This window comes from Phascolarctos cinereus, unplaced genomic scaffold, assembly GCF_003287225.1.
Source record: "Phascolarctos cinereus isolate Bilbo 61053 unplaced genomic scaffold, phaCin_HiC Scaffold_726;HRSCAF=1367, whole genome shotgun sequence".
Taxonomy (NCBI): domain Eukaryota; kingdom Metazoa; phylum Chordata; class Mammalia; order Diprotodontia; family Phascolarctidae; genus Phascolarctos; species Phascolarctos cinereus.
The window spans coordinates 198,888,665-198,912,891 of record NW_027556098.1 but is presented as its reverse complement, the minus strand read 5'-3'; the positions used below and the strand labels follow the sequence as shown (position 1 = coordinate 198,912,891).

At 35.6% G+C, this 24,227-nt stretch overlaps 1 protein-coding gene across 1 annotated transcript in view; it reads left to right on the top strand.

Annotated features, from left to right (window-relative positions):
• The window catches only part of ITGAV (integrin subunit alpha V), a 105,247-nt gene that overhangs the window by 2,950 nt on the left and 78,070 nt on the right, over positions 1-24,227 (top strand). Inside the window, exon 2 of the mRNA XM_020977541.2 lies at positions 15,573-15,700. Within this exon, the coding sequence (XP_020833200.1) occupies positions 15,573-15,700 (128 nt within the window). The remainder of the gene's footprint in view (positions 1-15,572; positions 15,701-24,227) is intronic.

The window sequence follows — 24,227 nt, the reverse complement described above, 5'->3', positions numbered from 1 at the left end:
TCTTTTTGTCTCCAAAAAGAAAGCAGACTAGATTACTTAGGAAACTAAAAGGAACTATAATGATGCTTGATAATAAATTTTAATCCAAGCTCTGCTGTTGTCTATGGGTAATACTGGACAAGTTGCAGAATTGTTTTCTGCAAGATTTTTGTGTTTGAGGATGATAGTAGTGATGATATCTTGCAAGATATTATCATGGAAATTGAAAATATAAGTACTAGTGTAAAAACTTTTGACAACATAAAGGAAAAGGAAATTCTGATATAAAATTAAACTTAATAAAAACAGTGATATAATTGAAAAATCTTGATGAAAAGAATTTTAAAATAAATTGGAATATATTTTTTTAAAAAAATTGTAACTTTTGATATTAGATTAGTAAATAGTGTCAAACTTATCCAATGTGAAAAGAGATGTGGCCATATTCTTGCTGCTGACCCATAGAAAGCCAACTAATTCTGTAATTTATCAGGCATATTCTTTGTGGGGATGGCTATGTGATAGCAAAGGGTGGAAATCAAAAGGTTTTTTTTTCTATTCAAACCTCCCACTCAGTGCTGCAATAAAACTAATAAAACAGTTGATAGAATTATAAAATTATAGACTTTTAGAGCGAGGAGAAAATGAGAAAGGAATATCTATCTATTCCTATCTTTCTGTCTGTCTATCTGTATATGTATATATATATATATATATATATGCATATATTTAACCCTCATTATTTAGTGTAGTATCTTTACCTGGGCAATGCTCAATTAATAGTTGTTGACTGACTGATTAATTTATTATTATGTTATAGTATCCTAGAGCAATTTTTTCTGTCTTCCAGATTTTCTTGAATTTCTTTCTAAACATATGACCTGTAGTATGGCTATAGATAAACAATCCTGAATTTAGTGAGTTAACTTGAGAAAAGTTCTCTTTGGGGCAGTAGGAAGAACTTTTTGATACCTTTTAGAGCCCAAAGAGAAGAATTCCACTCTATGTTCTTAAGGATTAGTGGCAAGTAAGGGAAAAGAAAGACTATACAAAGTACACTAGGCAAAGCCTAGATGTATTGGAATGTTTTCACACTCATTAAAGAGATGACTAAGGAAAGCAACCTGGAATCTTTCATATTATATTACAACCTGTTATATTTTTGACAGAAGACATCTTTGTTGATGGTAAATAAAACAGTATCAGAACTTTACTGCTAGGGGGAACCTTAGAGACCATCTAAAGTAATTCCTTTGTTTTACAGGGAAAGTGTCAGAGACATAAAATGTTTTTTGATTATAAAAAATGACAGTTTGTGTCATGTTCTTTCAGTAGTCAGACAGAGGAGTATATAGTACAAGTCAAATATTCATTGTATCTATAAGTGGAAGGGTCTGTAGGGACCATTTAATATAATTTCTTAATTTCACAGATTATGAAACTATGGTTGAAATATCATGTTTATTGTACAAGATCATGGGTAGTCAGTAGCAGAGCTGGGGTTCAAACTTACATTATCTAATTCCATATGCAGTATTCTCATCATATGTTTCTATTAAGCACTGGTTGTTTGAGGCATCTTATGTAGCTCGGTGGATAGAGGGCTGGGCCTGTAGTCAGGAAGATCTGAGTTCAAATATGGATATAGATACTGATTAGCTGTTTGATCCTGGGTGAGTCACTTAACTTCTGGTTGTCTAATCGACTGGAGAAGGAAATGGCAAACCACTCTAGTACCTTTGCCAAGAATACCTCATACTGGATCATTAAAGTCAGACAGGACTGAACACTACCACCACCACCACCACCACCACCAACTGGTTGTTTACTTCATAGAGAGACCTTGGAGAGAGTAAAACTTGAAATCATGACTCAGACATAGATTAGCTGTGTGACCATGAGCCAGGCACTGAACCTCTCAGTGCCCCAGATAACTCTAAAGACTAAAATTAGTGAGGAGTTGACATCTGCATTAGGAGAAAGTTTTCTACCATATTAATTCATGAAGTTAGGTGTAGCAAGTGTATATTTTATTCATTAGGCTGTGATAAAAAGAGGACAGATGGCATTTATTTAAAGCTAACTCAATAATATCTGTTTCCTCAAGGGGTGGCATTTCCTCTGAGATAAACTGCAGCCTTTCTACCATTTAGGAAATTTTTATATGTTGCTTTTGTTAAAAAGAAAAAATCTGTCACCTGTTGGCTAACTTTCTGATTATTATTATTACTAGGCAAGTCCTTGGGCAGTACATATTGTCTGGCACTTTCAAGTCTTTCTAGCTTAGTAGGACCTACCAGAGCTTCTCTTTTGCTGGGAATAGTGTTCAAGAACCCAGGGTCACTTTCACAGTCTGTAAGTATTGAAATAGGATTAATGACAATAAATTGGCTGACAACATTTATTTTGTGAATTTTTTATTTGAAGTTGTTAAAAACAAATCCTTGTTGATGATCATTTACCCATAGTCCAAATCCACCTACAATCGAATTGTAAGGTGGGACAGGTATCATGGATTCACATTTTTGTATGATCTTCTATTACAGGTTTAAAAATAAAGTTTTCTGGTGCATCTTGAGAACATAGGAAATTGTGTGACTTCTGGGAACTAGGCAAGATTAAATGTGAGCTAGTTCTCTGTATAAAGCTTTTGTGTATGTTATATAGTTTGTAGGTTAGAGATCCTAACAATACATCACAACTACAGTGAGAGGTAATAAAATGTTAGGCAAAATAAAAATTCTGGCAAAGCCTAGATGTATTGGAATGTTTTCACACTCATTAAAGAGACGACTAAGGAAAGCAACCTGGAATCTTTCATGTTATATTACAACCTGTTATATTTTTGACAGAAGACATCTTTGTTGATGGTAAATAAAACAGTATCAGAACTTTACTGCTAGGGGAAACCTTAGAGACCATCTAAAGTAATTCCTTTGTTTTACAGGGAAAGTATCAGAGGCATAAAATGTTTTTTGATTATAAAAAATGATGCTTTAAGTACTCTCTCTCTTGTAACAAAAGAGACTAAACAAAAACCATTGGCCTCATGTGAAAACGTGTGCCTTATTCCTCATCTATGGTCCACTTCTGCTAAGAAGCAGAAGGCATTTTTCTCTGTTAGTCCCTAAAATTATGATTTGTTATAGCAATGACAAGGGTGCTAATGTTTTTTTTTTTCAGTGTAGGCACCTAGGTGTCCTCAGTGTATGTTACTGAGTTCAAATCCTACCTCAGACACTTAATGGCTATGAGACAAGTAATTTCATTTCTTTCAACCTCATTTTCCTCATCTGTAAAATGGGCTAATAGTATTACCTACCTGACTGTTGTAAGGATCAAATGAGATAACATATGTAAAGCACTTTTCAGACCTTAATGTTTATGTTATGTTAGTGTAGTGTTAACGTACAATGTTAATCTAAACCTTATGTAAGAGCTTTTATTAGTATTACTTTTTTTTTACTTGACACTTAAAATTCAATATGCATTATTTTTATTTTATTTTATTATTATTATTTTTGGCTAGGCAATGGGGTTAAGTGACTTGCCCAGAGTCACATAGCTAGTAAATGTTATGTGTTTGAGGCCGGATTTGAACTCAGGTCCTCCTGAATCCAGAGCCAGTGCTCTATCCACTGCACCACCTAGCTGCCCCTCAATATCCATTATTAACATTTTATCCATCACTTTCTTACATCTGGATAATCAATAAAACAATAAGTCAAGCCTTAATTTATGGCATTTGCAACTTTCTAAGGTATAAATGCTCACACAGAAAATTTAACAATCATATTATTAGTATTTTTAGCCATTCATTATATTATTGTGATCATTATATGAGTTGTCATGAAAGTTTTCTCTTTAAGGTCACACATTCTCCTTTTGGAGAGCTGGGACTAGAAATCTGACTTTTGAGTTTCAGCCTAGTTCTTTCACTATGCCATGTTTACTCTTATCTGATTATTACCATCTAATTTGTGGGAAATTTTGAAAAAAAAACCAAACCCTAGGTCTTTTAAATATTTGATTTCCTACAAAATCTACTGCTAAAATCATTTCATGGGGACAATTACAATGTTGGTTCTCTACATTTGGTACATTGTATATGCTAACTAACTAGAGAATAAGCTTTACTTTGGCAATTTAGGCCCCTTAGTAACTTTAGTTTCTGGTGTAAAGTAGCTCTCTTATAGTGTACTTTTTCCATATACAATATTCATAAAACCTCGAAGATCCATAAGGCTTAGAGATCTCTATTTATAATCAACTTTGAGGTGTAAAGGACATTAGAGTTCCTTCCATGGTATCTAACATAGGCATACCAGAGAGAATAAGAAATATGATGACAGAATTTTTTAGTAGGAAATGCTAAATGGCATTCAAGGCAGCTAGGCAGCTCAGTGGGTAGAGCACTACGTCTGGAGTCAGAAAGGTTTGAGTTCAGATTTAGCCTCTGGTACTTAATAACTGTGTGACTTTGGACAGCCTTCGTTTGCCTCAACTCTAAAATGGGGACAACTGCACCTATCTTGTGGGGTTTTGTTGTGAGGCTCAAATGAGCCATTTGTAAAGCACTTAGCATAGAACCTGGCACAAAGTTGGCGCTGTATAAATGATACCTTCCCCAAATGTGGAAATGTTGCCCAACAGGGCCCTTACGTTGCTCCCATAATGATTGAGACTAGCATTAGTTTGCACTTTAAAGATATGGAAGTTGAAAGACTGTGTGGGTGCACGTGTTTTCTGCTATAAATAGGACTGGTGTCAGATGTATGTCAGGAGAGATGGAGAGACTTGAGAGGAAAATCTTTGTTTAGATATTTTATTATGTACTTGGTAATTTTCTTTCTAGAATAAACACTTGTTTGACTTCAGTTTCAAAGAATAAATTTGTTGGCTTGTTTTCTATGTGACCAAGCAGCACTACACTTTAGACAGAATTTATGCTAATCTAAGTGTACTTCAAATAGCTTTCAAATGCTCTTCTTGATTTTTCTGTATGGGATATAGAAACATTAAGTTTCTTTTAAAGTCATATTTTGCCTAACCTGCAATGGCTCATTGAAGCATAAAATGAGTAATACATTTCCCTGACTAAATCACCTATAAAGAGGGAAAATTCCAATGTGGTATGTTTTTCATAGATCTGGACCTGGAAAGGACCACAGAGACCATCTAGTTCCATCCTCCCTCATTTTACATATGAGGAAACTGAGGCATAGAGAACTTAAATGACTTGTCAAAGGTTGTACAGTTGTCAGAGGAGATTTAAAGCCACATCCTCTGATTTCACTGCCTATGCTTTTTCCATTATACCACACTGTCTTATATATATTTGTAAATAACCTTCATTTTTTTTACTTTCTAATATAAATTTATTTATTTTTAGTTTTCAATATTCACTTCCACAAGTTTTTGAGTTCCAAATTTCTCACCCCTCCCCCACCCCAAGATGGCATGCATTCTGAATACCCCTTCCCCTGGTCTGCCTTCTCTTCTATCTCTACCCCCTCCCTTCTCTTATCCCCTTCCCCTTCTATTTTCCTGTAGAGCAGGATAGACTTCTGTACCCCCATTTCCTGTATTATTTCCCAGTTGCATGTGAAAACTTTTTTTTAAAACATATGTTTTTAAAACTTTGAGTTCCAAATTTTCTTCCTTCCTCCCTCCCCACCCACCCTCATTGAAAAGGCAAGCAACTCAATATAGGTTGTACATATGCAGTTATGCTAAACACTTCCTTAGTAGACATGAATAACCTTCATTTTAGGAAGGGTTTAAAGTAAATAATCCTATAACATGGAAAGTTGACCTCTTTATTGATTTGATGTTGTTATAGTGTTGTTTTTTTTATTCCTCCTCTAACGTGGTGTGTGAGTGTGTATGTGTGTGTGTGGGGGGTAGCTTATACATTTATGACCATCCATAAAGCAAATTTACTAAGATAGTTATCAGTGACAATTGCTACTGGTTTAGGGCTAAGATTTATAGAGAAATTTAGATGAGAAGACAAAGTACAAGTATAGCACATGTATATCGATCTGTTCCTTTAACATGATATTGTCCATATATAGGTGTCTGCACATTGTCTATGTGATCTCCTTGAGGGCAATGACTGTTTTTGTCTTCTTTGTATCCTCAGCATTTAGCACAGTGTCTAACACATAGTAGGTGCTTGATAAATGTTTGCTGTTATCTTTATTGATTTTTGTTGTTGTAGTAGTAGTACTTTTTGGCTCCTCCACTGAAATCTTACTGTGATATGTTTCACTGGTATGGAGGTGAACCTGGCTTCTAGGGATAACATCTGAATATAATCTCCATCAGGCTCTGCCAATCTGTAAAGACTTCAAATATAGACCCTTTGACAGGCTATGTGGCTCTGTTGTCCAAGGACCAACCCAGTTAAATTCAGAGAGGTTTTCACCAGAAGATAGGCCACTAAGTGATGAAATTTTAAATCACTGTAAGTCATAAAATGGTTTACTGAGTCCCAGAGGGATCTTAATCTATGTTGGTACATGAAGTATCCATCCACACTGACAAGATTTCAGAGATAATCAGTCAATCCACTATGTACTGAGCTATGTCAGATGCAGGAGAAATAGAAAGACAAAAGTTCCGTAGTCTCTGCCCTCAGGGAACTTCAGTCTCACTTGGGGGAGAAAATATATACATGTGTAAATATATAGATATAAAGAAATTTGGGGGTTTGGCTCTAACAAGTGAAAGGATCAGAAAAAGCTCCATGTAGAAGGCAGTGCTTGAGCTTGTAGAAAACTACAGATTTTAAGAAATGGAATTGGGGAATGAGAATATTCTAAGCATGGAGGATAGCCAGGGAAAAGGCATGAGGCTGGAGATGGGTAAGAAGGTCAGTTTGATTGGGTCATAGGGTATGGGAGTTAGAAAGTAAATACGAGACTCAGATTACCTAACTCCTGGCTTCCTATCCTTTTCTTTGCATTCAATTGTCTCTTTTTTCTGGCATGTACATAATTAGTCTGCCTTTTAAAAAGATGTTGACCTTCTCTAAGTTTATTGGTTAATAGAGTCAACTAAGCAACTCAGACATGATTTATCTTGGATGTACCACTACTGAATAATTTTGTTTGTTTGCAGGGTTTGAAAAAATGCTGTCATCCATGTTCAACTTCCTATCCTTGGTAGCAAGGTCACATTTCCTAAAAGCTTTGCATTTAAAGAGGACTTTAGGATAGGAAACTGAGTAGAAAGGCATCCTGTTAATTTTTTGTATCCTCTTCTCTAATTCTCCCTCCCCTCTTTATCCTCCATTCCCGCAGAATGATAGCAGACCGTTTGGTTACTCAGTTTCCTTCTCTTCCTGAAAATTCCCAAAGTACTGTTACCAACCATCATGACAATGGCAGTAGTCATAAGACATAATAGAGAGTGCATCAGTATTAAAGGGAGGTAAGACTGGTTGTGAGGAAAGGGAGTAAATGCGGGTTTCTGCCATTGGAAGTTATCTTTATTATACCTAATATTTACATGCCAAACTCCCACCATTCATTCTTATGAGTACTTAATGGTTGATTATTTTATGCATTTTTTTTGAAGTCCTGACTATTTGCTTTTCAATCTAGTCATTACTGGTCTTTTGGGAAGACCATAAAAAGAAAGTCTCTTGCCTCAGCAACTTTTTTAGCATTTGTAATTTTCTATTTCTTCAGAGGGTATTGATGTTATTGTTAGTTTTGTAATTAATAATCGTTAGGAAACTTAAACCCTAACATTTCTACTGCTATCTCATTTTATCCTTCCAAGATGCCTATTAGGTAGTTAGGGTATTCGTACCAGGCTAATGATGAGTTCACACACACACACACACACACACACACACACACACACACACGCACGCACACACACACACACACTCTCTCTCTCTCTCACACACACACACACACACACGCACACACGCGCGCACACACACACACACACACACACACACACACACACACATACACATTCACACTCTCACACTGACTTGTCCAAAGTCATAGAGCAAATTGAAATGGCAGAATTAGTACTAAATTTCAGACCTCCTGACCTTTAATCCTTTTTCTTTTCACTGAACAATGCTGCAGTTGCATACTTTGTATTTAAATTTTTGTTGTCTTGCCAATTCATAGGCCTTAAGTCCTCTGATTTAACTAGTAGGGACATTCACTAGACATTGTGAGGAGTGGATCTTATACCCAGATTCTGTAAAATTAAATTTGTGTTTGATTTTCTGGTGCATTCACCAAACATAGCTTTTGGTAGTGTGTTTTGCTTTTGCATTTCTCATTTCCCTCACACATCACCATCATCCATTAAACATTAAACACTTTTAGTGAGTACCCACTTTTATGCTGTGCACTTTGAAGGCCATTGTTTCTTCATCTTCCTTTTTTAGCTTTGCACAGAGATATTCTTCTTTCTTTCTGTCCTATATTTCTTCCTACCTTCTTCGGTTCTTGGACATGTGTCAGTTATTTCATTTTCCAATCCATTCTTTCTCTTCTTGGCTTGTTGTAAAGCCTGTAAAAAATATTTTCATGAACCCTAAATATAAATGGCTTGTCAAATGGTCTGGTTGGCTTTTGGGGCCAATAAACACTCTTCCTCAATGTTTTACCACTTAGCTTTTGGAAATCAATAATGTTCCAACATTTTAAAAAGTCATTCTATTTTTAGCTAGCTTCCATCATTTCCTGTGTTAGCTAAATAGGGCATGATGCTTTGCCTAAAGGATTTTGGGAAAATAATAATGAAGGTTCATATTTGTAACCTAATTATGATAATTTCATGCTTGTAATATGCATTTTGGATGCTCAAAAGCAACAATAATGCCCTAACCTCACATATAAGTAGTTTGTGCTGTCAGAACAGTTTTGTTTTCATTTGCATAATATCCCTTCTTGAGCTCTTTCTTTGTTGCCTTTGATGAACTCTTTGTTCCTAACAATTATCCAATTCCTGTTGCTTTTCTCTCTGACATGCAGTAGCTAATAAAAAACGTACTGAAAGCCAAAATTAAAGAAACTCACTAAAAATGCTTTATGTAAATCCAGTTACTTGAAGATTATTTAGATGTTAGAAAAATTTTGTGTTCAGCGATTGATTTTTTTGCTCTCTCTTGGTTGCATATTTTGCAATAACAGTATGGAATTGTTTAAATATGACTGTTCTAGGGCCACCTGGAACTGCCATGTAAACAAAGGTAGAAATTTATTCACTTGACTATTTGTCCTGGACATCATTTACTTTGTTAAGAAGGACTCAAAGGCAAATATCTGGATACAAACTTCTTTTTCCACCCTATGAAAAACTCTAAAAATCATTTCTTATTACAACAAAGCTAAGCATATGGCATAATATATGTTAGGTCTACATAGACATAACTGTAAATATCCACTTCAATAATGCAAGAATGTTCAAATTTTTTCTTAAAATTATTTAGCCCTGGCAAACAAGTTAGTTAAAAATAGCATCCTTTTCTAGTTTTAAAAGTATATATTCAACAGTTTTTTCAGACTTAGTGTTGAAGATTCAAGATTATTGTGGCCAAATTTCTTATCTCATAGGTGGGAGAAAAGATTTCTCTACATTATGGCTGTTAGTTACTCATTAATTGTGCAACTGTTATGCTTCAGATAGAACACTAGCAACTGGGGAAATCAATCAATAAACCAACAAGTCTTTATAATGTGTCAGGAATTGTCTTGGCACTGGGGAAACAAAAGCAATAACAAAATAGTTCCTGTCCTCTAGGAGCTTACATTCTATTTGAAGGAAACAGCATGTAAGTACATAAAAGTGTTTGGGAGGCACTATTACCTGAGAGGGGGGAATCAGGTTTCATGTAGAAGGAGGTGGTGAATTGACCTAAGCTTTGAAGGGAGCAAAGAATTCCAACAGCTGGAGTTTGAGAGGAAGAGAGGAGGGAGACAGCTTGTGCAAAGAAATGGAGATAGGAGGTGGAATGGTATGTGCTAGGAACAGCAAGTAGACCAGTTGAGCTGAACCATGGGATGTGAAGGGGAATGATAGGTAATACACCTGAATCCAATTGTGAAGTGCTTTAAATGCCAAGCAAAATAACTTAAATTTGACCCTATAGACAATTAGGCACCCCTAGAGCTTTTAGATAACTGTTTCCAAGGTTAGTTTTAGGCACAGTTGGGCAACAAATCTTTTATGTAAACTGTACCAGATTATTCATTTTGAGATTATAGGATTAAGAACTAAAGAGGGACAAAGAAACCATAGAGACTAAACCCCTCATTTTAGAGGTTCAGAGTGGTTGAGTGATTTTTCCAACATCACAAAACTTTCCTTTAGAAAGACAGAGCATTTATTAAGTACTTACTATGTGTTGGGCCCTGTGCTAAGTGCTAGGAATACAAATACAAGGGAGCAAGACAGTTCCTATCCTCAAGAAACAGATTCCTTTTTTTTTTTTAACTGGAGGCAATTTATCAATTTTTTTCTATTGGTATGTGTCTCCCCCCTCCAGTGTTCAAAAGTTCTGGGCAGATTTCATTTCTTGCATTATGATGTTCTGTTTTTTTGACTTGTGTTGTTCTTTTGGGAGACCTTTATCTAATCTTGTCTTTGAAATCAATATGTTTTGTTTTTATAAAGATCAATTTTGTTTGAAGATTATTGCTTTTTCTTCTCCGGATCATCCTTCACTTCTTCACATTTGCATTCCAATGAATCTTTCACTCCTTTGTTTCTTTGATGAGACTTGCAACTAGGGATTCAAGTTTTTTTTTTAAAATATTTTGCTAATTATTTCTGCTCTGCAGGCCATAAGTTATGTTTTCACAGTTCTGATTCCTCTCTTGATGAATGAAGCATTTGGGAGCCTCCTGCTATGGTTCCATGTTCTTTTGAGAATCTATAAAGTCCTCTCTCTCTCTCTCTCATCAGATATTGATTAGTTTTCCTTTGTCTTAAAATATTTATTTAGAGATATCATTTGTTTAGCTGATTTGGGAGCCATATTCCCTTCTGTTATTAAAATCCTTCCTGTTGATTTATCTGCATGTGTTCAAGGTTTTTAACTGATGTTTCTTCTTATGTCTTGGATAATTTCACACTTTTTCTTTTATTCTCCTATTACTTCCTGACTTCTTCGCCTTTGAGGGTAGTTTTCTGGAGTGAGGGACCTTAAACTGTCTTAGCCTCCTTCTTTCCTAGGCATTTCACTTTTCACTGGCCTCAGTTTCTGTTCCAAGTGGTAGAATAGAACTTGTCTCAGCTGGATGCCAGTCTCATTTCCTTCAGGCCAGGTGGAGCCCCAACACATACTGTTGTTCCCTCTGTTCTTTAGTTCAGTGGCTGAGCACTGCTATGGTATAATATGCTGCCAAATTGTAGTCCTAGGTAGAGGAGTTAACTTCTACCTCCGCCTCTGTGCATTGGGTGAGAGTAAAAGAGGAAGGACAGAACTGAGTTCTATTACAAGAAGTGTTGCCCCCAGAGCCTGGGGGATGGTGGAGGGAGAGGGAGCTAGGCAAGCATTTTAGAGATTAGTCTTCTTTGTTGTTACTAGTCTGGTTGTTACATCCTTAGGATTCCTGGGGACTTAGACCATGTACAGCTGCAGCAGTTTTATCTATTGTGTATAATTCTTAATTTGGAGAGGTTTCAGATCCTTTGGATTCTCAAATATCTTATTGGTCATATGCCCCGGAAGTAGAAGTTTACATTCTAATGGGAGAAGACAATACATAAAGGAGAGCTGGAAAGAGGGATGGTGGTATGCAAATGGCCAGGAAGTGGCATGGAGCTTGGATCTAGGCAAAGTAAAGAGAAATTACCTATGGGAGTCTGAGGTTGCATTGATGGGAGGAGAGGAGAGATGAGTGATGCCAAATATAGATACCCTGATGAAGAGATGATGGGGAAGTGACCAAGAAGGAGGCCTGGTTCTGGGAAAGAAAAGGGGAAAGTTCATTTATTATTACATCATGGTTCTCCAGATCCAACATTTTATCCTGATGAGAAAGTTTTGAAGTCTCAAACTCTAAATATGATCGCATAAAACTTAAAAACTGGGCTGGGGTTTGGTTAGTGGCTTCGCCTTTGTTTTCTATTTTTGTCCATTTTAGGATGAGTAGGAATTTGAGTGTAGGAGGTGAATTCAAACTCAGAAGACTTCCAGTAACCTAATGATTCATTCAACCAGCTATTAAGTATTCTAGATTAGTTTTTGACAAATTCTGCCCACAATGGATGCATTTAAAAGAGATGAATGTAAACAACATTGGGTTGATTCTGGTTTTAGATCCTCCTTATTTTAAGTGAATGTGAAAATAATTGTATGAGCTTCCTTTGCTAGAAAGATTTGTGAATTATTTACTTAATTTTTTTTAGGAGTTTAGAAAGTGGGCTTTCCCCGTGAAAATTTCAGTTAAATTGACATTCTAATTCAGGTTGGTCAAATTCAGGTAAAAAATTGTAGATAGTTTAGATAAAAGGTAGCTAGAGGGTCTGCCTTGGAGTTGAGAAGACTTGCCTTTGATACAGTTTGCTTATGTGACCATGGGCACATTATTTTACCTGAGAGTGCTCTAGGTAATTTTATGACTATTACAGATGTGTTGTTGCTCTGGTCCAATGCAGACATTTCTGTTCTTGGAGTTCCTCATAAAGATGAAATCACAAGTCCAGACATATACACCCCTTACATCAGCCCTAAATTTTAAAATCCATTTTTATTATTTTAAATTATTTTTTTTCAATCAACAAGCATTTATTTTTTCTTCTTCCCCCTAAAAAAATAAAGATAATGCATAGTCAAGCCAACAAATTCCCATTTTGGTTATGGCCAAAAAGGCAAATATCATTCTGCTTGTTCAGTCTATCAACTCCCTGTCCAAAGGTGGGTAGCATTCTCCATCACTGGGTGTTCTTGAATTCATGGTTGAGCATTACATTGATCAGCATTTATCATTTTCTGTATTTTGTCAACTTTGCTGATCTCATGGGTTTCAGGTTAAACCTCAGTTTCTTTATTTTCAATTTCTCTAAATTATTAATGTTTTGGAACCGTTTTCATGTGCCTTGGTTAACTTGGATTTCTTCCCTTGAAAATTGATTGTTTTGGCCATTTAGCAATTGGGAGATTGGTTCTTAATCTTGCGAATTTGAATCTGTTCCTTATATATGATGTAAATGAGAACTTTATCAGAGAAACTCATTGCAAAAAATCTTCCCAGTTCATTGTTTCCCTTACTTTTTAAAAAATAAATATATTTTAATAATATATTATTTCCTTTCCAATCTTAGCTATACTGTATTTATGCAAAACCTTTTAAATTTTATGTAATCAGAATTGTAAGTTTAATCTTTTGTGACCTTTTTAATCCCTTGTTTGGTCAGAAACTCTTCCCCCATCCATACATCTAAAAGGTAATTACAAGCTTGCTCCTTTTACTTGTTTAAAATGTGACCTTTTGTTTTTGGGTCAGATATCTATTTGAAGCATATAGTGGAATATGGTGTGAGATACTGATCTGAACCTAATTTCTGTCAAACTGATGTCCAGTTTTACAATCTTTTTTTCTTTTGTCAAATAGTGAATGGAGTCTTTGGGTTTATTCCACACTAGGGTATAAAGGGTTTTTTTTTATTTTTATGTTTTGTTTTGCTTTATTAATTCATTCATTCATTTATTTATTTATTTTTTGCGATTACATATTATGCACCTAATCTGTTCAACTGATCAATATTTCTTTTTTAACCAGTACTAAACCATTTTTGGGCAGGTAGGTGGTACAGTGGATAGAGTACAGGGGCTGGAGTCAGGAAGACTCTTCTTTGTGAGTTCAAATCTAACCTGTGTGTGACCCTATGAAGTCACTTGACCCTGTTTGCCTCAATTCTTCATCTGTAAAATGAGCTAGAGGAGGAAATGGAAAACCAACCACTCCTGTATCCTTGCCAAGAAAGCCCCAAATGAGGTCACAAAGATTCAGATGTGACTGAAAAACTACTCAACAACAAAAAAAATCATTTTGATGATTATTGCTTTGTAGTATAGTTTGAAGCCTTTTTTTCCCATTATTTCCCTTGAGATTCTTGACCTTTTTTTATTCTAGATGAATTGTTATTTTTTGTAGTTCTAGCTCTTCAAAGCAATGCTTTAGTAATTCTCTGTGGCACATAAGTAAAATAATTTAGGTGATGTTGTCTTTTTATTATATTTTTTGCATGTGTTTTTAGATTAGAGAACAAAATGAAAATACTAACAAATGAAATTTTTGGCTTCTTGAAAGTCTGCCTTAAATATGTTTTTCTCAGATAGAAAATTGACAATCCAGAAACTGACTATAATCAGAATAGCCTAAATCTGTTATTCTGAATATTTTTTTTCTCTCTGCTGGCCTCTCCTCATATCTTAGTGGAATTATTCAGTGAAGAGAAAAAAGTTTTTAAGTTAAATAAGTTAAACATCAAATGTTCCATAAGTGAATATATAGTGGTGTTATTTAACTTTACAACAGTTCTCTGAATACAGTGGGTACTCATACGAATAATTTCTTGGCTTCTATTATAAATCTTTTCTGCTTACTTCAGAGCACCACTGCTCAAAAACATGTTTCTCACCACGTTATTTGACCATGCTATTTCTACTCAAAGGCATCAACTCTCTCTTTGTAAAATTAGGCTTCAGAATCAAAATCAGGCTGTTTACTTCTCCATTTCTGGCTTTTCTGATGCTTTTCTGACTTCTTCTTTCACATATATCAAGCAAATTTGTTCTTAGCTCCTTTTGTTGAATTTTTCCTTTCCAGTTTGCATCCTACTATTTTTCAGGAGACTTGCACTTTCAAACCTTGCTTCCCACACTCTCAGTTTGTTGCAGTTGTTTCTTAACTCATTTTTACCTCTTTGAATCTCCAATTTTGTATCTTTCAGGAAGCTTTCTTACACTTAAGAGGGTAGTTTGAAAACTTTTTGCCTTTTCCTCAGAAAAATATAAGCCAGTACAATGTAAGAAACCTCTTTTAAAATCATAAAATGACTCTGAATCCATAATCAGTACAAATCTGTTAAGTTTCAGCATATGAAATAAATATTGCTGGATGTATTAACTGCCATAGAATTCTAGTGAGTAGAAGGAATGGGCTATATTGCATTGTGATACAGCATCTAATCAGCTAGGTGATGCAGTATATAGAGCACTTGGCCTGGAGTTAAGAAGATCTGAGTTCAAAATAGGTCTAAAACACTTATTAGCTGTGTGACCTTGGGCAAGTCACTTAACCCTTATTTGCCTCAGTTCCTTATGTGTAAAATGGGGACAAACTGGAGAAGGAAATGGCAAACCACTCCAGTATCTTTGCCAAGAAAACCCCATGGACAAAAAGTCCATGGAGTCATATAGAGTGGGACACAATTAAACAACCGAACAACTAATAGCATCTATCACGTTGTGGTCACTCCATGTTTAATATTTGCTAAAGATGTCAAAAAATGCTGGATATTTCATTATTAGGAAGCTTTATTTTAATTTGTGCAAATCTTGAATCCTTGTGTATGTGTGTATGTGTGTGTTTTTTTTTTTAAAGGATGTTCCTTCTGGTTGGAGCTCCCAAAGCAAACACTACCCAACCTGGCATTGTAGAAGGAGGACAAGTGCTCAAGTGCAGCTGGTCTTCTAATCGTGTATGCCAGCCAGTGGAATTTGACTCAACAGGTAATTAACCCTTCATTTAACATAATTCAGCTGCTAGATTTTAGTAATTATCTTAAATTGAATAATGAATCCCTGTAAATGGGAATTATTTTCCCCCTTGAATGTTTCTGAGTTTTAAAAGCACATTAAAATAAACTGTTTTCCTACTCCAGTGAGTATCCAAGGAGGTTTTAAATGTTCAGCTGATAATTCTCACTGAACTTTGAGAAATTCTGAAAAAAAAAATTCACGTTCCCATAGTATTTTTGGTCTCCATTCTGACCAAAGAGTCAGTCTACAGGCAGAGCAAAACATTATTTTGGATCCTGTGTCTGCCAATTTAAAGTATTCTTTCATCAACTCCTAGTAAGAACTGAGTCTCAACAGGTATGAATCTTTCAAAGCTTTGTTTTATGCTACCGAAACCAGTTAGACATCTTTTTTTTTTTACTGAAGATTATTTTTGTGATTAAAAAGGAAAGTCTTTAAGGCTTCAAAAATGTATGTCCTTATTCTAGTCCAAAATTTTCTGGGAAGTTGGAATTTTGTTGTTCTCATGACATCAGAATATAATCCACTGGGACAAAGCTCAGCGCCATTATTGTGGAACTGTAGAATAAGTCAGGGAGGGGAATAAAAAATGATCAGTAGTAGTAAGGCTCAAATTTCACCATTATTTGGCACTTGTGAACAACAACATTGGACAAAAAGGAAACATATACACATACAAATACATAGGACTCAGTATGAACATATATTAGAAAGCTTCATGCACCTCAAACATTGTGATATTTCTATGAGGCATAGTTTTATATAAATTTGAATTGTAGTAATTAGTTGTCAAAGTCTCTGATAGGATTTGATGAGTGAGGCATCTAGCAAGAGGCCTGAAGTAAAAGATAACCCATGTTTCCATTTTATTTAAGTTAGTTCTTTCTAGCTCCAAAAATCTTTGTTTGAATTAGAATTTTAGGAACTAAAAGGACCATTTTAAAGAGAACACCGACTTGCCATTCAGAAGATTTTGGTTCAAGCCAAAGAATTAATATTAGTTGACCATAGATTACTAATTAATATTTCTGTTCTATTTCCTTGTGTTTGCCCATCAAAATTGTTTTCTATCGGTTTTGCCAATGGTTAGTGGAAAACACAGGACACTTTTTTCCCCTGCTTGAACCCATGTATATTAAATCCTTTTTTTCATATCTTGCTTTAGGCTAACATTTGGAAAAACCCAAGTATGAGTGAATAGGCTCAGTTTTACAGCAAATAGGGAAACACCTGTGATTCAGAATGTTACGGGTCAGAGCATGTGTGTCTGCCAGAAGAATATGTATACTTTTAAAATGAAACACACCACATTTCAGCTTTGGCAGGGCAGACTTGTTCAGATATGTTTGTTTATTTAGCTTCAGAGATTACAGTGCAGCACACAGTAATATAGGGACTATTCTGTCAGGCATTTGGCCCTGTGTTCATTTTGCTAACTCACAGTTCAATGAAATGTGAATCTGGAAACAATCATATTTTACTTTCTTTATGTTATATTTTCAAAATGTAGTTTCAGCAGTTGAACATGTTATTTGTTATGAGTTCTGAACCTGTTGGCAAGCAGCATTAAATGCATTTGAAAATAAGTTTTTATTCCAGTGTTTTGACAATATCATGAAGCCCATGGACCACTTCTCAGAATAGCGCTTTTAAATTTATAAAATAAAATGCCTAGAATCACAGAGGAAAACAACTCTACCAAAATAGTTTTAAAAAAACAAGTTGAATGATCTCAGGCTAAGAACCTCTGATCTAGAAAGATTAATTTTGTCCTTCCTCAAAAATGAACAAAGAAAAAAATCAAGTAAGCATGCAGAACCAACTAGATGTATGATCAGAAATTTTGAAACTTTGTGTATAGCTAGATATTACATAGTGATTTTTTGGGGAGGGGCTAGGCAGTGGGGTTAAGTGACTTGCCCAGGGTCACACAGCTAGTAAATGTTATATGTCTGAGGTCAGATTTGAACTCAGTTCCTTCTGACTCCTGGGCTGGTGCTCTATCCACTGTCACCTAGCTGCCCCTACATAGTGCTTTTTAATCTAAACAGTTTTCAGAGACTGGTTTCTAACTTCTAAGAATTTATAACTCAAAGAAGAGAAGTAGGAAAAATATGGATAAATACTAGATAGGATATTTTATACCATGTAGATTTTGCAGTTTTCTGTTTCTAATATAGGAGAATGTTTATATTTAATTTGTTCCCTTGCCTTGCATAATTAAGAAGGGCCTGGGTATAAGCTGATATAGAATTTTTAATAAGACAAAGGTGTCAGAAAACTGTGTGAAAGATGAAAGGGCACTTGGAGGCTCAGACATTTAGGAGAAAGGGAAAAGAAACCGTACATTAACAATAAAGAATGTACATCTGTTGTGATGATCAACAGTTTTATGGATCAGTTTATCCTTTGAATGTTTACATGTACCCAGATGTTAGACTTAAGTATAAATCATAACTAAGCCATTTCCCCCACTACTTGTCTGAGCATATTGCCATGAACTGCTGCTCAAGGAAAATATAGTGTTTCTTTTTTTGTTTTAAGGCAATACATAACATAGTTTCTTGGATTTTTAAAAAGTGAATTGAACACTGAATGCTTTCCCTTCTTGACTTCAGAGATTTTTTTTTAAAGTCTTCTAGGAACTTTATTTGAGTTTTAAGAACCACTCTATATTTTCACTTTATTTTCATATGATAACAGATGTCTGTATAAACCAATCAACAAACATTTAAAATACAAAAGAAAAGATAATTGTTTTCAAACCAAAGTAGTTTTCCTTCATGTGTTTGTTGAAGTAATAATTTTATGTCTCCCCTCCCCACTCCCATTTGAATAGTATTCTCTGGTTGTTTCCATTCCATATGAACTGTATAGCACCTTTCCTCTGGCAAGTTTGGTCACATTCCACAATAAGAGGTCATTATTTTGAACTGGATAAGAGAACGATGAGAAGAGGAAATAAATAATGGAGCAATAGTGAAAAATAATGGATAAGCAGAAGTAAAATGGGTAAAATACAGCAGGTATAATCAAAAGAGGAAAGAGATTATAGGGTGGAGGGGACACTCAATCATTTATTCCATGAGGTTTGTTTTTTTTTCATAATCATTAGGCACTGATTACTACTTTTGGTATTCTCTAACCCCTACCTCTTTAAGGTCCGCTGCTATGACACCTCATGTCTCATATTTCAAGCCTTCCTTTTCCTTTTTCCATCCACCAGAACTTATTTCTTCTGTGTCTCAATACCCTTGGGACAGAGGTGACAGTGGATTAATCAGAAAAATAAGTTGTATTGATATGTTAGCTGACTGTTATCTTCTCTCTCAGGTAATTTAGCCTGACTACAATGGACTTGTGGACTTGTCAGTGTGAGTACTCTTTCTAGTACAGACTCCAATCCATTCATAGTTTCTCATTTTATGTGATTCTTGTCCATGTCTTGCCTCAGATTCTCAATGGAATGTCTACCTAAACTTTGAGAGCTTTCCTTTGGGTCTTCTGTCATTCTGTAGATGCTACTGCAGGATGCAAGCTGACCATTGGTTATTCTTTCCTTCCTTTCATGAGCAACCCACCCCGGTAATTAGCATATATTTATTTAACTGGATGATATCCTATATACTGCTTCATGCACACGTATTTTTATGCTCATCACATAGGTAAGCTCTTGATTAACTTTTGGGCCGCCTGTGACTTTGACTTTTCATAGACTGTGATCACCCCTGTAATTTTTTCAGTCATAAAGAGTCACTATGTGAATAAAACTGTTTTTCTTAAAAGACTTTTTCTCTTAGCAGCTTGAGGTTGAGAAAAATTAATATTATGCTATATTATTTAATGACCAACATTTTCTGTGATCCATCCTTTTCCTTGTTTTGTCAGACCCCACATATAAAGGTCTGGCAGTTTCTGAAGGGTGTGATCTAGTAATGTTATTGCTCCCAGCCCCAAAGGCATCTGCTCATTAACCGACTTGGGCTGGGCCTCTCCCAAGTGGGACTCTCAATTCTATTTACCCCCATAGACAGACCAGTTTGAGTCTAGGGGACAAATCTCTTTTGTCCTTGCTTTCTAATCAAAAGTAGGGGTGACTTGGTTGCATGGATAGACCAAAGGAGAGAAGCCTTATTTAGATGGCTTTTGTTTTTCTAGCCAAAATTGCTAGGGGCAACTGGGTATTATAAAGCAACCAGCTTTCTTTAAGTGTTGCTACTGAGAGAAGGGTATAATCAGCCTTATTTGAAGACCAGTCTACTTTCCCCAGCTGCAAACTAATCTTATCACCTGAGGATTAGTTCCCTCCCTCCTTCCCAAGATGAAGTAATAAGAGAATAGAGAGGAGCTGAGAACTCTTAACCACCTCATCGTTAAAATTTCTACTAGTTGAGATTGCCTTGCCTTTGCCAGGGCAGACTCAAATGGTGTACTGTCAGGCCAGTCAGAAGGAAGACCTAAGTTTAAATGGGCCTTTGGTTATTGAAAGAAATGATCCAATTTATTGGTTATTGCTAGTCTAACTAATAATTGATTGTTTATACTTGGAACTTTGTCTCTCAGAATTTCTATCATAACAACCATCCTTTATTATCAGGTACCACACCCCTGTTAATAAATTATATTGTGCTCAGAGAACTGCCTCAGTTCATACTTTTGTTAAATTTCATTCAACACAAGGTAATTAAAAGTAATTTATAGTTTCTCAGATATAGCCCAGTCTGCACTCTGCTTCCTATTGTTTCACCTGTGATACATATTTCTTGTCTGTGCATTTCCTGAAGCCTAGAAGTTCTTGGTGATTTCTTAATCTTAAATATTGCTTCTACTTTCTCCTGTGGTACTTCAGATATTGTGTTGTTAAGAGTCTACACTAAGAAGTTCTACTGTAATTGATGATGGTATTGAAATACTGGCAAATTTGTTCCATATGTTTGCTGACCTCTTTCGGGGTTCATCTGCAAATATCTAGGGATGATCTGGCATAATTGGGTCTCATTAAAAACTTTTTGCTGGCTTCTTTCCGTTCTTTTTTTTTCTTACTATTTTAGATTCTTGAAGAGAAGCAATATTATTTGTAATCTTCTACCATCCTTCTATAGTTTGGGAAACTGTCTTGTGCTCTAAACCAGTCTTGCCCCAAGGCAAGGGTGCCATAACTTTATCTATTCAAATACATGAATATTTAAAATGTTCTTAATTAGTGATCAAACTATAGCAACTGAAGATATCATCTTGGTGGGATTTCCGTGTGTTGGCCTCTCAAATCATACTGTGTAGGTGACATTCTGCTTACTCATAGAGCCAGGCCTATTCCTTCAAGGAAAGGGCTACTTTTACTCTTCATAGGATGCTGAGTTTCTTCAATAGAATATAGTAAAGAGGAGGAGAAGAATGTAATGCTCTCATTTCACAGATAAGAAATTGTAGGCCTAGGAAGAAACATTATCTCAAAGTCACAGAGGCAATTAATTTTGGGGCTGTGTCTGGAACACAGCTTTCTAATCTCCCAATCTAGTGATCATGCCCTCAAAACTAGAATTCTAGGAAAATCTGCTTGTTTTGACTATTTAATTTTTAAACTACAAGTGATCAATTTATGGATGCAGGGAAGAAAAGTGAACCAAACCAATGGGTAATATTAATTATTTCAGTGGTAGGAGCTTCTCAGTTTGATATATGATGTGGGATGTAGGTCTTTGCATAGTTTCTACCAAACTGCTTTCCAGTTTTTCTACCAGTTTTTGTCAAATGGTGAGTCCTTGCCGCTAAAACTTGGATCTTTGGGTTTATCAAAAGCTAGATTACTATGGTCACTTACTACTGTGTATTGGGTACCTAATCTATTCCACTGATGTACCACTCTACTTCTTAGCCAATACCAAATTTATTTTGATGATTGCTGTTTTGTAATACAGTTTGAAGTCTGCTACTACTAGGCCATTTTGGATGAAATTGTTTCATAGTTGGTTTGATACTTTTCCTCCAATGTAAATGTGTGGGGCTATTCTTAGTTCTCACGTAACTTAACATATGTAACTGCTAACTAGAAGTAGGGGACCTACAGGGGATTGATCCATTAATAAGATAAAAAGAAAAAAAATATAAATAAGGAAAGACATGCAGAGAAGTTTAAGAAGTTAACTTCTCTAATATTCATTAAGTTCATGATAGGGCCAGAAGAAGAAAGCACATCTCCTTAACAGACCTAATCACTTGTATAATGCTGCCCAAATGTTTAATGAAGGAAGGAAGAAAAAGTCAAATCTGAAATATCTTAACAAATCAACAAATCTTGAAATGAATCCAGGGCTTTAGATACTTTCATATAATCCATAATCTGTCATTTGTCTGGTATCCTCCTTGGATATACTGATGCCAACATACCTTGTTCCTCTTGTATTTCATAGTAAGCATTATTAATGTTCTGATTTTTTTAAAGCATTTATTACACCCTAACATAATGCTATGTACTGTAAAGGAAGTTTTATATTAAATTTAATTTTAAAGCTGGAGACAACTTTTTTTTCCAGCCAATTGGGAAGGTTTTAAAAATCCTTCTAATATAAATATTTAGAGAAGTAGTCATCTTGTATGTCATTGTGGCAGATACTTGTTCCAGAGATGCCTATTTTCAAAGACCTCCAGTATGGTCTTTAGTAATGTGAGGAACATTGATGCTTTCCATTCCTTTAATGGTCTGCTTTTTCATGTTATTCCTTGGGAATCTGGCTTGTGACACAATTGACGAATCAGCCAAGAGAATGATGCGATAGGAAGTGTAATGCTTGGGAGGAATGCCAGTGATAAGCCTGAACAATTTGAAAGCTCCTGCATGTATGAACTAAGGTTTCTTTATGTATTAAAAAATGGAAATGTAAACATCAAGCTATAAGCACTGTGGGAGCTAAAACCTTATTTCTAAGGGCATGTATGCCCCCCTTTTTTAAAAATAGATAAGAGCCTACACTGGTTTCCTTTACTATAGAACTGAATAATCCAGAAGACTAAGTGATTATAGAAAGGCCATTATCTTTGACCTACAAATAGAAGAGCTTTAAAGCCATGATGAGTTGCTACTCTAGCTTTGTTTACTGGTATGGAAAAAATGATTCAGAATGTGAACCACAAAGGCCAGTAGTCCTTTCTAACCTGGTAGTATATATATAGTAAATGGGATATCAAAGCAGAGATTCATAGAAGCTTTTTGTGAAACTAAAACTAAGAGAACATATTTTTGACCTTTTAGAGTCTACCTCTACTCCAGCCCTGGAGTCAGGCAGACCTGAGTTCAAATCAGGCTTCAGATACTTGCTACCTATGTGACTTTGGGCAAGTCACTTAACCCCAATTGCTTAAAAAAAAAAGAATATATCTAAATTCCTGAAGAATGTGGGAAGTATAAGGGAAGGGAAAAAAAGGGTTGTCTGACCCCTTCTCCTGAGCCATTGTACTTCTAAGCATTGGGAAACATGATCTAAGAAAAAGATATACAATTTGCAGCTTCTTCAATGGATCCTTGATCTCCTGGTTTTGGGTCCTTCTTCCACCAATGCAGCTCATAAGAGAATTAAGCTTTTTCCTTCTTTGTGATTTGTCCATGTCTTCCTGTAAGTCCATTGCAGTAGGTCCACCCAATGTGCTGGTAGTCTTCTTCTAATTTTCTTGAGGCTTGTTGTTGTTCGGTCATTTCAGTAGTGACTCTTTTTGACCCCATTTGGACTTTAATTGGCAAAAATACTAGAGTAATTTGCCATTTCCTTCTCCAGCATATTTTGTAGTTAAGAAACTGAGGCAAATGGGGTTAAGTGACTTGCTCAGGGTCACACAGCTAGTAAGTATCTGAGGCCAGACTTTAACTCAAGTCTTCCTAACTCCAGGCTCAGTGCTGTAGCAACTTGGCTAGTTTCTTGAGTCTGTCACTTATCACCGTTTTCATTTTGCTCCCTGGAAAATCCCAGAAAGTATGATTAGAAGTCTATAAGCAGTATCATGCTTTGAACTTCTGGTTAAGCTGGAGTTTTGATGTGATTATTAAAAATTCTTAAAGTGTCTCTGGCTCCCTCTTAAGCAACAATTCTAGGGTATTTTAACTTTGCAATTTTTCTGGAATCAATAATATTTGTGAGATTAGGCAGAGATAAGTCCCAGAATTATTATCACTACTTAATACTGAGGAACTATGGAAGTATATGGATGAAAAGAGCTGTTAAACTGCTGAACTTCTACCAGGTCTCAAGATCTGAGTGAGGTTGATACCTATCTTCCCTGTGGTATGATCATATGAGGGTTCATCTGTTTGTATGTGTGTGTGTGTGTATATTTTCTCCACCACAATGTTCCAGCAGTCTTATCACCATGGAAGACACCTCTGTCTTTGTGGGCTTCTCATCCTGCAAGATCTCTGTCCTTGCAGGCCCTTTCTCTGGTCAGTTCCTTAATCAACCTTCATTTAAAGGAAGTGCCCTGTACAATTGTCATGTTCACTCCTTTATTC